The sequence below is a fragment of the Lepisma saccharinum genome, chromosome 14 (assembly GCF_977018435.1).
Source record: "Lepisma saccharinum chromosome 14, izLepSacc3.1, whole genome shotgun sequence".
Taxonomy (NCBI): domain Eukaryota; kingdom Metazoa; phylum Arthropoda; class Insecta; order Zygentoma; family Lepismatidae; genus Lepisma; species Lepisma saccharinum.
This window is the reverse complement of record NC_139242.1, coordinates 77,579,030-77,595,187: the sequence shown is the minus strand read 5'-3', so window position 1 is coordinate 77,595,187 and position 16,158 is coordinate 77,579,030. Positions and strand designations below refer to the sequence as shown.

Genomic DNA, 16,158 nt, shown 5'->3' with positions numbered 1-16,158 from the left:
TCCAGCAAAAATAAGCCCTTAGAATAATTACCTGAATCTTCTATATTAAAATATTTGCTAAAGTCTAAATCAGTACAAGACGGTAAGTTTAATCCATTGCTCTTTCTTCTGTTGCAGATAGATCAAGGCTGCTCCTCTAAAGTATGCATCAAGAAGGATCTGATTTCCCTGGTCGGAAGGTGTGAAAGGGGCTGAAATTAATCGTAGACTGTTATCACAATATGGGGACAGTTCTTTATCACGTAAAAGTGTTGTTTCGTGGATCGAGAAGTTTAAAAGCGGCCAGAAGAGTTTGACGCATGAAGAGGGAGCCGGATGCCCTTCAACCTCCACCACGAACAACAAGATTCAGCAAACTCGAGGGGCTCACCAATGGCACAGTGGTAGCGTCGTCTCCTTGTAATCAAAGGGTCCCGGGTTTAATTCCCGGTGGCAGCACATAGTGGTTTGGATCCCACTTTAAACTGTAGGTCCAGTCCCAATTAGCCTTACTGTGCATAAAGTGGACTTAAAATACCAACTCAACTCAGCAAGCTCCAGAGATGGTTCTGTCGAATAGGTGAGTTGTCATTTATGAGGTAGCGTCTTCTTTAAACATCAGTCATGGTTCTGCCCATCAAATCATCCACGAAGAGCTCGGTTTCCATAAAGTCTGAGCACGATGGGTACCAAGACGCATCTGCCAATGCTTACTCAATCAGTTCAATAGGGAAGGCAACACATTTTTGAGTAGGATAGTCACTGGTAATGAAACATGGTTACATCACCATGAGCCAGAATCGAAACAAAAAAGTATGCAGTGGAAACACCCGGGATCTCCGACGAAGAAAAAATTCAAGACTGAGCCATCGGCAGCAAAGATTTTGCTGACCGTCTTTTGGGACGCACAAGGGAATGCACTACTGGAAGACTACATGGCAAAGTGGACTACGATCAACAGTGCAAGTTACAGTGAAATGTTCGAGAAGAAGCTGAAATAAGCATTTCGCAACTGTTCCGTACCTTGTATTATTGGAGCCAAGATGGCCACCACGTTATTCTCTGGACACTAGTGCCTACTGAGTGAGAGAGTGAATAGTCTGTGAAGAGAGAAGCGACGCTATGTAAGATACGTAGTGCAGGTTGGCTGCAAATAATGTATATTTTGCGACGAATACATCAGTTCGATGTAATTGAGTGTCTCATTTATGTGGATTAGTCTACCTACAGCACCATTACCTTATTGGAAATGCTACAAACAGCAGCCAAAACAAGAAAAGTGTTTTCTTGTTGGATGACGGGCGGGAACAGCAACAAACGGCGAGGTCTCTTGTCTAAGACAATGTTGATGTTGCATTACAACTCCCTCCTGCACATGGCTCGGCACACCAGTAACACCATCAAGATGAATTTTGAGGTGCTGGAACAACCTCCCTACAGCCCAGATCTTGCTGAATCTGACTTTCATTTGTTTGGGCCGCTCAAGGATGCTTTGCGATGCTGTTGATTTTCAACTGACTTAGATGTGCAGGAAGCGATGCAAAAGTGGCTCGGCGACCAACCGAAAAACTTCTTCTCGGAAGGAATACACAAGTTTGTGGACCGCTGGACCAAGTGCATTGACAAGGGAGGTGACTATGTTGAAAAATGATGAACGTGTTGAACCCCTACCTTTGCGTAAATAAATAGATACTTTTTGACTCACCCTCGTATATGTCATGAGCAACTTGGATGATTATCCTTTAGAAGTGTGTATGACCATCTCTCACATGCACTTTGCCTCAGGAAAGATATACTTATTTTACAAAAATTACAGAAAATTGTTTTACAAAGCAGAGAGTGCCATAAAATTCAGAACACTCAAATCACAGAATAGTACTCAATACCAGACCACTTTCTTGAAATATTACAGTAGTAAAATTACCAATCTGACCACGAATTTCTCCAATAAACTAATACAGTCAACTCTTGATACAACTTTCACGGTTCCTGGGAAAAAGGTTGATAAGGCAGGCGATGTTTGCCACCTAGACAAAACACTGGAGTCAGGCAGTAGCAGTCTGGCTGGAAAGGAAGGGAGGGAGAAACAGGTGGTTGAACGAGTTCTAAAGGACATCGCACTGCACGGGTTGAAGAAGAGAAGTCTTATCATTAAGTGTGCTAATATTCGAAGCAAGCTGCAGACAGAAAAAAAAAGAAAAGCGTGGATCGAGCACTGCTTTACGCATTCCCATGCTGTCAATGAACACACGAGCAATGTTTCAGATGCAGGACTTGAATAAAAACCAGCCCATGCCTTATACTGTATATGCATAAATACGGTATATATGTAGTACTCTTTTCCCTGTGTATCAAATCTTACCTTTTTCAAACATTTTCACTAAGTGAGTGAAAAACGAACAACTTGGAGTTTGCAACATAATCGTCCAATAAGTCAGTCCAAGCAAATGGTGAGATGATACCTTTAATAGAGGCCATGGATGCATAATTCTACCTTACTTATATGTACATACTATATGTTAACCATGTCAAAAATCGAATGAACAAAACAAAACATAAATATTGCTAGATAGTGAAATGGACAAAAAAAAAACTAATTTTATAAACATTAAACATCAATAAGTCTACTCATCGTTGGCAATATTCAGGCTTATTTTCATCAATTGTCAGTAAACACGTCAGTCCAAGTGAATGATGGGATGACACCTTTAATGGAGGCCATAGATGCATAATTCTAATTCTACCTCCTTATATGTACATATATGTTAACCATATTAAAAAATCTCATTAAGAAAACAAAACATTAAATATTGCTAGAAAATGAAACACAAAAAACACGTAATTTTATAAACATAAAACATCAATAAGTCTACTCACGATTGGCAATATTCACGCTTATTTTCATCAATTGTCCGTTTGTCCTTGATCGAATTCACTAACACCCCCCTCTCTCTCTCTCTCTCTCTCTCTCTCTCACACACACACACACTCACACTCACACACACACACAAACACACACACACACACACACAGAGAGAGAGAGAGAGAGAGAGAGAGAGAGAGAGAGAGAGAGAGAGAGAGAGAGAGAGAGAGAGAGAGAGATATTCCCCTTCACTACTTTCTGAATAAGTCCATTATTGATGTCTGTTTCTTCTATGATTGTTCTGCAAAGTCTTTCACTTTGTAAAAGTAGGACCACATCTCTTCACTGGCACCCCTGTGTTTCAGTATGCTTCTATACACATCCACCGCTTTGAGAATATCTTTGATGGTGGGGACATCTTCAGGCTCTTCTTCCATTTCTTTTCCCCCTCCTCATTGCTAGACTCCTGCTGCCCTCAGACTATATTGGCATCATCGAGAGTGTCTCAGACAGCAATGTCATTGTTCGCTGTTATGTACTGCTCGTACGTGCAGTCTGGGGCCAAAGTGCCAAGTTTCTTCATTGCACGGATAAGAGAAAGTTGGGGGGACACATGCAGGTGTTGTCGATTTGGCATGCTGAGGCTCGGCATCCACTGGAGGCAGGCTGTCTGAGTTTTTGGCGGCAGCGAAGGCACACCGACGGCAGGCTCATCGTCGACTGGTGGGACAAAGTGGACGTGTCGGAAATAGTTTGTAATCACTTCAGGCCTCACAGCCCTCCAACTGGCGACGATTCCTCCCATGGCCCTGAACATGTCCCACTTCTTGACTTCCTGGCCCATGTCAAGTTTCCACACCATACCCTGCACAAGCATCTCACGGTACTTCACCTTCACCTGTTGAATTATCCCCTGGTCCAGAGGATGAAGCACGCTGGTGATGTTCTTCGGTAGGAAAACAAGCTCGATGTTCCGGAGATTGTCGAGAGAAGGATGTCCAGGACAATTGTCGATGAAGAACATGACTTTCCTGTTTGCCGCAACCCATCCTCGAATCGAAGCCTCGAAGGCACCTCGTAAACACCCCCGAGGTCATCCATGCCTTCTTATTAAAGTCAGAATCACAAGGCAGGATGTTGCCCTTGAAGCCTTGGGGTTTCTTGAACTTTCCGATCATGAGGGGCTTCATTTTATCGATGCCGTCCATGTTGAAGCACAGAAGGACGGTGAGACGCTCTTTACTCCTCTTCGCACCCTTGCACTTATCCCTTACACGGCAAGAGTGTGATCTGGCATCAGGTTGTAGAATATCCCCAGCTCATCAGTGTTGTACACATCTTGAGGCGGATAGCAGTTGAGGATGTTTTGGACCAATGGCAGCCACACACTCACCAATTCCAGAAGGACCGATGCACTTTCGCCGACGACATTGTGGCTGGATATTCTGACGCACTTTGAAACGCTCCAGCCACCCACTTGAACATTTAAAGTTATCTATCCCCAACTTCAGGGCAAAGTCGTTCGGCCTTCTTCTGCATCATTGGTCCATTAATAGGTACGTTTTGAGCTCTATGCTGGCCAAACCACTCCAGCATAGCCTTTTCCAGGTTTGTATGCGCCGTGCCTTCCAAATTTTTGGATTTAACATTGTGGCCTTCCTTCTGCACTGCGTTCACGATTTCATCTCTCATTTTGAGAATCGTGAAAAGTGTCGACTTCGGGATGCCATGCCACCACGCAATCTCTGTCTTTGTCATTTTCTTTTCATCCACTTCCTGGATGATCTCATACTTCTTTATTAGCGTCAAGAATGTCCTCTTTCCACTCATTTTGCCGAAATCACAAATCTGTAATAAATAGCGTGGGTCGTCACAAATCCAAGACGTAATAGCACAAGCACAGAGACAGGGTACCGTATCGAAGAGCAAGCGAATGGCAAATTATGGCAAAACAAGCCTGGCACGTAAGTAGCAACCGTGACATGCACTTGGGGGAGGGGGGGGGCAGAGGTCAAGTGCTACTGGATATCCTCAAGCGTAGTGTGGTGGTGTCTACTTTTAGATCAGGCCCACTTGCGACCCAAAGAGTGCTCATGGAGGGAATTGCAAACCAGCAAATAAAATGAGTGCAAAAAACCTATTTTTCGGCCGATTTCCTTCAATTTTTCAACTTTTTTTCCAAATTTTTCATGGTACCCGAAAAAAGAGACATTACTTCGAGAGGGTCGTTATATCCGGGGTCGTAGAATCGAGAGTTGACTGTATATCACATTGACCAATAGCTGTAGACTACTAACTAATTGGTCCCATCACAAATATTAAACACATTCATAATCTACATTCAGCTGAAAATAAGAAACAGACTTGAAAACTTCTTTTCCGAATCTCTTGCCTTTCTAACCGATTAATGTGAGAATGCTTAAACTGTAGGCAAATCACCACTTACATTAAGTTCACACTGTTAAGATACAACTATTGGGAGAAGAGAAACCAATTTGCCTTGCAAGTGGCTGTAAAAATATAAACATTTAACATGGACATGGATTCCTTATCAGGAAATCTAAGACTTTCTTAAGGGGGTGATCTGATACTTACGGCTCTCCTTTTTTCCAGAATGCATCATCTATTGGATGATAGTTAGACTTGTTTGGGTTATAGTTCACACCTGGTTCATCTTTAGATGCTTTATCTTGCTTTGAACTCTTACTGCCAGCTGTTGACTGTCTTGGAGCTGAAAAGAAGAATCGGAAAACTTATTCTGCACACTTGGATATCGCTTCACACTGTTGCATCACCTATCCACACTGAAGCTATAACATTATTAGTGTACCAGTTCATGCATTGTTAATAATTTTAATATAAACTTCAAGAACATTGCATGTACAGGATAATTACAAAAGATTACATATTCACAAAGTCATGTTTTTGAACATATTGCAATAGCATATGAAATGAAAACTTGCAAAGTATGATTACAAATCATTTTATTTCTATCATATCAAAAAAATGGTGATGCAAGTGGTAAAGGCATTTTGTCCGATGGAGTTCTGCACATTCGTGGTGACTGGTGATTCACACAGTGAATGTCTGATCGTGAAATAAAACTTTGATTGCTGATGTTCATGTAGTACATCAATGTATTGCATTTGTGATGTGAAAGTGTAACAAGCTTTTAGAATTACCCTGTATTTTGTGTGCCACCATGGTAGTTGGGTGCATTTATCTTATCAACAGAGGATCTGATTTGAATCCTGGTCTGGACACGAGTTTCCAACTGGCTTCACTGTTGAGATTAATCAAATATGTAAGAAATAACAACTGATCATTTCTGCAGGAACTAGATTATACAGGGTGTCCAAAAACTCACACAACCAAGAATTTAAATGTACATAACTTTTGTACAAAAAGCGATAGATGCATGACACTTACATTGGGTATTTACTTTGTCTATGTGGATATTTTTGAAATATTAAACAAGAAAATCATGCTCTAAATAAATGTTTAATATGTGAAAAAAGTTACAACACTGTAAAAACATTATTGCTCGCAGTAAAAATAAACATAGATAAAATACAGCTGTGGAGTATCTTGCAAAAATTTTCGATGTGTATCAATGGTCTCTGTGGGTATTTATTGAACTGGTAAAATAACTATAATATTTCATGCAGTTTATGCATTACAGATGATTTCATGGGGTTAATTACAGCATATTCATAAAAAGTTTGTTTTTTCGAAATTACGAGGTACTGGTAACATTGGTCATGTCAGAGGGCAGTACAAAGTGTGCCCGAGATATGGCTAGGCTATTCAACCAATGCCTGAATTATATAAGGATTTGAAACAAAAAAACTAATCTACTTATCTTCTTGCACGATAAAGTTCAATTCTTTTCTTTCTTTCAAATAGTTTTTTTATCAGTTCAATAAATATCCACAGAGACCATTGGTACAGATCAAAAATTTTTACAAGCAAATCCACAGTTGTTTTTATTATCCATATTTGCTTTTACTTCATGCAAAAAAGTTTTTACACCTTAGTAACTTTTTTCTCATACTAAACATTCACGTAGAGAATAATATTCTTGTTTCATTCAAAAAATACCCACATAGATGAAGTTAATACCTAGTGTGAGATTCATGTCTCTATAGCTATTCGTACAAATGTTACGTACATTCAAAATCTCAGTTGCGTGACTTTGTGTAGACAGCCTGAAAAAGTCTCAGACCTCTGTAAAGTGCAACAACAAGATGTGTGTGTTCAAGTCCTTAGTTACTAGATTGCTACTGCAAATTATCACATTTACAGGATGTAACTGACACCAAGAGGGTATTAACGAATTGTTCATGCCATTACCCGATTCTACTAAAGTTCAGTAGCATTTCTCATATAAGTAGGGGTCCCAGGTTTGATTCCCGGTGGAGGCTCATAGTGGTTCAGATCCCACTTCAAGCTGTAGGCCCAGACCCGATTAGCTTTACTGTGCATAAAGTAGACTTAAAACACCAACTCAATCAATCAATCATTTCTCATATAAGCACATCTTGTTAGATACGAGTCCATATTTCAGTGGACAAAATTACTAACTTCAGGTGCATTTTGATTTTATGTAATAAATGGTAGAAGAAAAATAAGATTCTAGTTGTTTAGCTACTGACATTGATGATATCACTGATAATCAGATTACAACATACATGGATCTACCCAATCGTAATCTTGTGAATACTTTTTACACAGGCTAATGCTGCAAATTTTATAGCAACAAAAACTTACCAAAAAAACTAGAAACTACTGGAGACTTTGATCCTTTTTTCTCTTCTTTAACTTCCACATTCTCCTTCTCAGGGTCTGCCTCCTCTTCCTTACTTGCTGCTATTTCATCTGCTTTTTCTGAAGTTCCATTGTTCTTTATTCCTTCAGCATCTGTTTCTGCTTCTATATGATTTTCTTTCTCTTCCTTGTCAATATCCTTCTTTTCTCCTCCTACTGAAGCTCCTGCCAGAAATTTCTGCAGTTTTTTCTTTGCTGAAATAAAAAATGTTTCATGCTGATAGTCTGATAGTTACTAAAACAGAATGCCTTACTGTCAGACAAATAAAAAATATTTAATAACTAGAGATATACACATTTTTGGTAAATAAAAAAACAAAATTTCGGTACAAAAACAGTCAATTTCAGGTACAAAAGTGGTAAATAAAATAAAATTTCGCTGTTATAGCAGTATATAAAATTACATTTTAGTTTTAAAAATGTGAATATAATCCCAAATTTGATTTAAAAGCTGTACTTACTACACAAAAGAAACATATCTCTTCTAATTGCACATTTATGTCATTACCAGAATATTAAGTTTATTCCTGCATAAAGGGGCCCATTTTTGCTTCTCAAATATTTACAGTAGAATTAAACAATTTTCCATGAATTGCATAACTCTCAGGATAATTCTGACTCCAGAAAGTGTCGTGTCGGTAAATAAACTCTAAATTTCGTGTTTATGAGTGTATTTTGCAGTTCATTTTGCATTATTTCGTGACAAAACAGGACAGGAAAATCAACCTCACACCTTTCAGAAACATGAAAAATTAACATTACAATGTGTTATTTCACATTTCATGTTTTCGTCAAAAATGAAATATGCATGCCTCTATTAATAACTTATTGTGTGAAAAATTAGTGAACATTGTTGGTCAAATCTGACTTATTTGTTTCATTTTTATTACTTAGCATTGCTTTCTGCTACTTTTGGCTAATTTCAAATAATGAGGATGAGAGATATGATGCAGGGACACTAACAAAGAACATCCATGCACAGGCCGGGATTTAAGTCGGGAGCCACTATTGCAATGCACTGTGCTAACTCAGGGTTCTCACATGAACTCCAAATACATTTTCCCCGAGTTTTCCAGAATCCAAAATTATTTTTCAGAATACTTGATGCACAGCTCATTACTATTTTAAATCCAATACAATGGCATGTTCAATTTCCTCTCATAGTCATACCATCCTCACCTCCTGTATTATTGTTATTAATATTATTAGGGATGGAACAGATTAATTGGTACCTTACAAGCATCTGTTGATATAGGCAAATCAGTTTATCTGTAAAATTACTGGCAATTCTACCACTCACATATATTTATAAATAGCCAGTAATTTAGTGAAAAATTGTGACATTTTGTTATTATTTTCATATGTCGTACCTTTGTAAAGTAAGATTTTCTCTACTCTCAACAAAATATAAAATATTATCTAACATTCTTTTAACAAGACTAACCCCTTATGCTAATCAAATTATAGGTGATTTGTGGATTTAAACGTAACAGATCAACTACAGATCAATTTTTTTTCATCAGACAGACACTTGAGAAAAAGTGGGAATATAATCAGTGTCCATCAGCTATTCATTGATTTCAAAAAAACTTATGATTCGGTCAAAAGAGATAAATTATATAATATATTAGTAGAGTTTGGAATAACGAAGAAGCTTGTTAATATGATAAAATATCTCCATTGCCCTTTAATTTTGCCTTAGAATATGCTGTTAGGAAGGTAAAAGAAACTAAAGAAGGACTAAAATTAAATGGTGCGACTCAGTTGGTAGCATATGTAGATGATGTAGACTTATTAGGGATGATATAAATGCAATTAAGAATAATGCTAAAATATTTTTCAAAGCAGCTGAAGAGATAGGTTTGGAAGTTAGTAAAGAGAAAACTAAATATATGCTTACAGTCCAAAACCAAGTGTTAGGTAATAATCAAAATCATTATTGATAACAATTCATTTGAACCAGTTTCCAAATTCAAGAACTTACGAGTAATACTAACAAATGAAAAAGATATTAAAGAGGAAATAAAAAGCAGGCTTAATTCAGGAAATGCATGTTACTTTTCTCTTCATAACTTTTGTCTTCTCTTTTAATATCTAAAACTAAAAGTGAAAATATACAAAACAGTAATTTTGCCTGTATTATTATATGGATGTGAAACTTGGTCCCTTACATTGAAAGAGGAACATAAATTGAGAATATTTGAAAATAAGATCCTTAGGAAAATATATGGTCCTGAAAGGGATGACGAGACAGGTGAGTGGAGAAGGTTACATAATTTAGAACTACATAATTTGTATTCATGTCCAGATATTATTAGAATGATTAAATCAAGAAGACTTAGGTGGGAAGGCCATGTGGCACGAATGGGAGAGGAAAGAGGAGTTTTCAGTTCTTGTTGGGAAACCTGATGGTAAGAGACCTGTAGGAAGCCCAAGACGAAGATGGAGGGATAATTTTGAGATGGACCTAAAGGAAATTGGTAGGGATGGAAAAGAGTGTATAGATCTTGTTCAGGATAGGGACAGATGGAAGGCCTGTGTTGCTGCAGCCATGAACCTTCGGGTTTAAGAAGGTTAGTTACCTGTTTTATTTGAAGCACTCCGAGAGTCTTTAGCATCACTTTTGACCTGTTTCGTCCCTTTCCGTGAAGATTTTACTGGAGATATCTTCTTCGGTGGAGATTCATCTTTGGGTAATGATTTCTTCTTACATGGTGGGCTGCAGGAAAATATTTCATCACATCAAATATTAGAAAAAGAAGGTACCATATGCAGTGGTTAGAAGTAGCGAGCTACTTGTAGCGTCGCTACTGTAGCTAGCTACAAAATTTGTAGCTGTAGCTGTAGCGACGCTACATTTTGAAAATTGTAGTTGTAGCGCTAGCGAAGCTACAAAATTCCTGTAGTTGTAGCGAAAATTTCGCTACAGCTACATTTTTTCTTGGCATTTTGAGGTGAATTTTGAATGTGGCAACAGTGTAAGAAAAAATCGACAATAACCCTTAATGTTGCAGGAGGTTCATAAAGACAGTCTATTACATGGAGACCCAGATTATCTAGATTGTAGATTATAGATATCTGCGTAATTTATTTAATTAGTATCTGAAGAATTCAGATATCCAGATAACTAAGTGACATATATGAATATATTCCTGCTAACAGCTACGTTTTTTTAGCTGCATCTCTATTTTGGGGAGAAACATGCCTCGTTTGCTGCACCACTGGAAAAAAGTGCCTCGTTTGCGTCACCCCCGGAACAAATCCTGTGGATATTCATGGTGTAAGAGACACCAAAATGTCATTAATTGCTGTGTAAGACACAACTTGCAGTGCAAAAACGAGCGATGAAATTTCCACTGCACTGACAAGGGAATAGTGCCAGCAATAAATGGCTCAGTACGTTAACATACGTCATCGTCAGTATATAAGATCTCACCAGCAAGAAATTATTGTTACAAGAATGATATACAGTTTCTGGAATTACAGTTATTTTCGACATAGTATTTGTTCACAAATTTTAAAATTACAATACGTTTAGAACACTCAGGTTTACACGACAGTTTCCTCAATAATTTTATCATATTGCAAAAAGTATGTACAAGTTATTGACTTTCCTGCAGAAACGACAATTTTCTTTAGTAAATATACATAGTTTTCAAATGTATGTATTTCTCCTACTTTTGTGTCACTTTCTGTAACTTTTGCTAATCATGACATCATCATCATCATCCTTCGCTGTTTCCTGCCTCTGGCTGGGTCGGCATAGAAGTCAAGCCTCTCCATTTTTTTCCTGGTCTTTCACAACTCCTCTCTTTCCAAGGTGTTCCAATTTTGTCTCCTAACACTCTCCACTATCTGCTCTTTCCACCGACATCTTAGTCTCCCCCTTGACCTTATTCCCACTCCTTGTGCATTGTAAGCTCTTACTGGTAGTCTTTCTGCATCCATCCTCTTCATGTGTCTGAACCATCTCATCTGTGCCTGATCTATTCTGTCCTGAAGCTTCACTATACCCACTGTCTGTCAAATCTCCTCATTTCTCATTCTATCCCTTCTAATCTTCCTCACAAGACTCCTTAAAAAATTAATCTCCACTGCCTGCATCTTTTCTTTGTCTCTCTATGTCATTGTCCAAGTCTCTGCTCCATACGTAATTATTGGCACATAGTATGTGTTACATATTACCTTCTTGCATGTCATAGGTACATCCCAATTTCATATTAATCTTCGAAGTTTACCTCCTCATCCCTCATCTATTCTTCCACTTCTCTCAATCATGACAATGAGGATAAATGGTTTATTTAATTATTCTCTTATCTATAGTTGCTTTCTGCCACTTTCGGCTAATTGTGAAAACGAGGAAGAAGGATAATAAAATATTTATTCTCAAGAAAAATATGTTGATGTGAACATAAATACTTAATTCTACCAAATTTTATTTGTGTATAATTTGATTTGATTTAGTTTATTTTACTTCGCCTTTTGTGCCTCTTGGCTAATTTGCGAAGATGGGGATGAGTGATGAAATGATGAAATTGATGAATGGACATTCACAAACAACCAAGCCCGACCGGGATTCGAACCCGGGACCCTTGGCGTCGCAGCGCGATGTGCTAACCACTCGGCCACAGGGTCGGGCTTATTTATTTGTGTATAATTGTAATAATTATGTAATTTGGGTAACACCCTAATTGCAATATTCATAAAGCAAATTTGAATTGATATGCCACTTACATAGGTACGGTATTCTCAAAAACTATAGTAAAAATAAGTAACTGAAGTAACATTGCTATCAAAATTATCAAATGACTGGAATCATTATAAGGAATAACAGAATCTATTTACCAGTAGTAGGGGATTTTTTGAATACCCATATTGTTGTTTTTAAGTTTTTTTATGCAGAAGTAGCGCAAAAAGTAGCGAGTAGCGAACAGGAGTAGCGTAGCGAGCTACTTTTTGGTAAATGTAGCTGTAGCTGTAGCGAAGCTACATTTTGAAAGAGTAGCTGTAGTTGTAGCGAAGCTACTTTTAAAATGTAGCGTTCTGATCACTGACCATACCTGAATTTTGCACCTGCCAACTTCTATTACTTGATCAAAATAGAATTAAAATAAGCCATTTTTTTAATTTTCACTGACTATATTTTTGCATGATCAATGCTGGCAAAATAAGATTACCCCATAATGAACACATTTAAATTAAACATTCAAATCAAATGTTAATATCTGCATGTCTATGGCAACACTGATTTGGTGTGAAATAAATTATTTCACTGATAAAACACTTCCAAATAATTATTTTAACAGAAAGCAATGAAGCTTAGATTACAAAGAATAATATTACAGAGTGAATGTTATTTTTTAAAATCATGCCCAGGGAAAATGTTTTTAGGAAAAATGAGCATCTGCTCAAATTTTTCATAGTGCATATTGCTAGCCACTAGACCTGACAAAGAGGGATCAATACACAGCTCAAAAAATAGTCACTGCACTAAAGAATCGTGAAGGAAAAAAGCATTTCAATAACAGAAGGAAAGTATACATAAAGTGGTAAAACAATATTTTTTCTTCTGAAAACTTTCCATTTATATCACTCTTCTAGGTTGCATAATTTTTTTAAAAAAACTATAATAGTACAACAACCACACTTATGAGCAAAAATTAATTATAATTATAAATAAAATATAAAATCTGTGATCCAATTGCTGATATTGAAGGTGCTACTTTACAATACAGTCTCCCCTGGCTTATTATGAACTTGGGCCAGCCATCTGGAAGCTGTAGAAGAATTATTTAGGTTACATGCATATCCACTCCTTTTCCCATCCAGATACGGAGGCTATTTCCATTGCAATTCTTGGTGGTAGCCGTTTTGCAAGTGAGCATGTGTGGATGGAGGTTATCCTGGTAATATTCAACACTTATTGTGAGGAAATCCACACAGAGTGCATCTTCACATTCCCAGAAGAGAGTACCCATGATGTTCCCAGCTGGAACAAGAGGGGTTGGAGATTCTGTTTGGCAACCTGTCATCTACAAATCAGCATGCCACGTAAACCTGCACATGTTTGCCTTTCGATGTGGAACTAATATATCCTTATGTAGATTATTATTCTTGATATTATCATTAGAAAGTAAGTTTAGAGTTAATAAGAAACTAGGTTTGGCATGGGTTCACTTGGGAATCTCCAAATGATCACTCAACTCTCCACTAAGCATCCTTTCCAGTTTTATTTGTAGCATGACATGGTACATCATATATTTCTTGCCCTGAGGCTGTGTGACAATATGGGCATATGAAGATTATCATTTACATCAAATGGAGTTGGTAGCACTGTTATGAAATTACTGAAAATTTTCAAAATTTATACCATTTTCAGAAAGATTCAGTTTCTTGTTATCACTTGGATTATCTGGCAAAGAGACAACTAAGGAATCTCCGTGTCTGATTAAATCAATCTACAATACTAAATTTCTCTTTCACACATAACCATTCAAGCTTATGAACCACCTTGTTGAATTAAAGGATTTTGTAACACTAAATTTCCCTTTCATGCACAATCAATCAAGTTTATGAACCACCCTGTAGTTAATTACAGGCTGAGCATCATTTCATCACTCATCCCCATCTTCGTAAATTAGCCAAGAGGTACAAAACATGAAGTAAAATAAACTAAATCAATCAATCCTCTCCCAGGACTTTTCCCCTTGCACAGAAAACCAGTTTCAATCATGGATGGATGGCCCTGAGAAAGGTTGTTTGCCATACCATGTTCTAAAATGACGCTGTACGACACTAACAGAATTTGATTTTGCAAATTCATGCACACAGAAAGCCTTTTCTACATGGCTAGCGGCCATATTGCTCAAGAGGCTTCACGTGATGCTGACGTCACAAAAACAAATGAAAAGTGGAGGTGTAAACTGGAAAACTTTCTCTATAAAACAGTTCTAAATGTTTCCTGATAAAACAAACAAGTTTTTGATTTATAAAGAGTTTAATCTGTTTGTTTCTTTATGCTCACTGTGTACATTAACATTATCTTGTGCAGATAAATTTAGCAACTTAAACATACCTTGATGAATCTGCATCTTCTTCGTTATCACTTTCGATTCTTCTTCTCTTCTTCCTCTTAGTCGCCTTGACTGGAGAACTGTCCTCTTCCTCCTCAACTACCCCCTTGCTGTGCCTGGTCTTCTCTCTGTGACACGGCCAGATGGAGAGAATTCTCGTCAGCATGTAATCACAAGGCTCAACTACAGGCAATCTACATCTCTTCAAATGAGAGTCAACCCATCTGATTCTTGTACAAGTATACAACATGCGAGACAATTGGCGTCCCTTGAAACCATACACGTGCCAACACCACGTGAGGACACGTGATCCAAAAGTGGCCATGTGAAGCAGACGAGATGCTGGGAGATGGTTAAATTACCTGGATGGAAGAAATCATCCCGTTTTAACTACCAGCACTCGTTTGCAATGCAATATACATTATGCATGCCAATATACCAGGATTTCTCACGTTAAGTTTCAAACTATTCTCTTTGCCACCAGGTGTAGAGGGCCTGGCCAATAATGAAACATATTACAACTACCAACAAAGCTTTGTTTTATTTTTTTTTGAAATCCACCTTATGCTCAGATAGGCTAATCTGAACTGAAGCTACAGTATAAAGTGGAATCCAAGTCACTACACAATATGACTCGAGCAAGGATAAAACCTGTGGTTCATAGATAACAAAGCAACATCGCTACCACTACACCACCGCAGAGGTTCTTACCAACACAGCATCAACATAAAATTTCACCACCCATCTCATAAATATTGCCAAGTATGCTATGCTTAGCATTAATGATTAGAGTGACCAGGGTTAGAAAAATACAGGGCCCCTGAACATTTAAACCTGGCACCTGAATTTGAAAATTCAGTGCTAAAAAATGTTACCAGTAATTTTTTTAATATTTCTTGTGGAAATTCCCACTACTTTTTAAAAAATAACAGGCCTGTGTTTTTTATTGTTTATGTATTTTCTGTATCACGTGTATCGATAAATCAGAAAAATAAACATCCAGTTATATATTGTTTCAATGTTGCAATACGAATTTAAAATATGCGGCAATATAGTCTGTCACATATTAGACTGTATTGCATAGTTATTCATGCTGGAGTGTAAGGGGTGATCGATCCTATCTAGACACACCCAAATGCCAACCTTCCTTCCACGTAATACACCCTGGAATGCATATTGCAGACTAGAGAGGCTATGACGTGTGGACTCTCGGCCAGTATAATCCTCCATGTGGCTTGTATTGTGTGGTGTCCTTCTGTCTTTGTGATTGTCCCTTCATCCCTTTCATCTTATCACCATTCATCCTCATCTTCGTGATTAGCCAAAACTGGCAGAAAATTAAAGAAAAAAAATCAATCCATGCTGTTGTCAGTTGAGCGTTCTTTAGAAATGCAACTCTGGAGCAAGAATTAATTA

The 16,158-nt window shown here is 37.7% G+C and overlaps 1 protein-coding gene across 1 annotated transcript in view; it reads right to left on the bottom strand.

Moving 5' to 3' along the window:
• The window catches only part of DNAlig1 (DNA ligase 1), a 52,846-nt gene that overhangs the window by 29,590 nt on the left and 7,098 nt on the right, over positions 1–16,158 (bottom strand). The window contains exons 3-6 of the mRNA XM_083136009.1: positions 14,745–14,870; positions 10,252–10,388; positions 7,613–7,864; positions 5,438–5,573 (exon numbers count right to left, since the gene is read on the bottom strand). Of these exons, the coding sequence (XP_082992135.1) occupies positions 5,438–5,573; positions 7,613–7,864; positions 10,252–10,388; positions 14,745–14,870 (651 nt within the window). The remainder of the gene's footprint in view (positions 1–5,437; positions 5,574–7,612; positions 7,865–10,251; positions 10,389–14,744; positions 14,871–16,158) is intronic.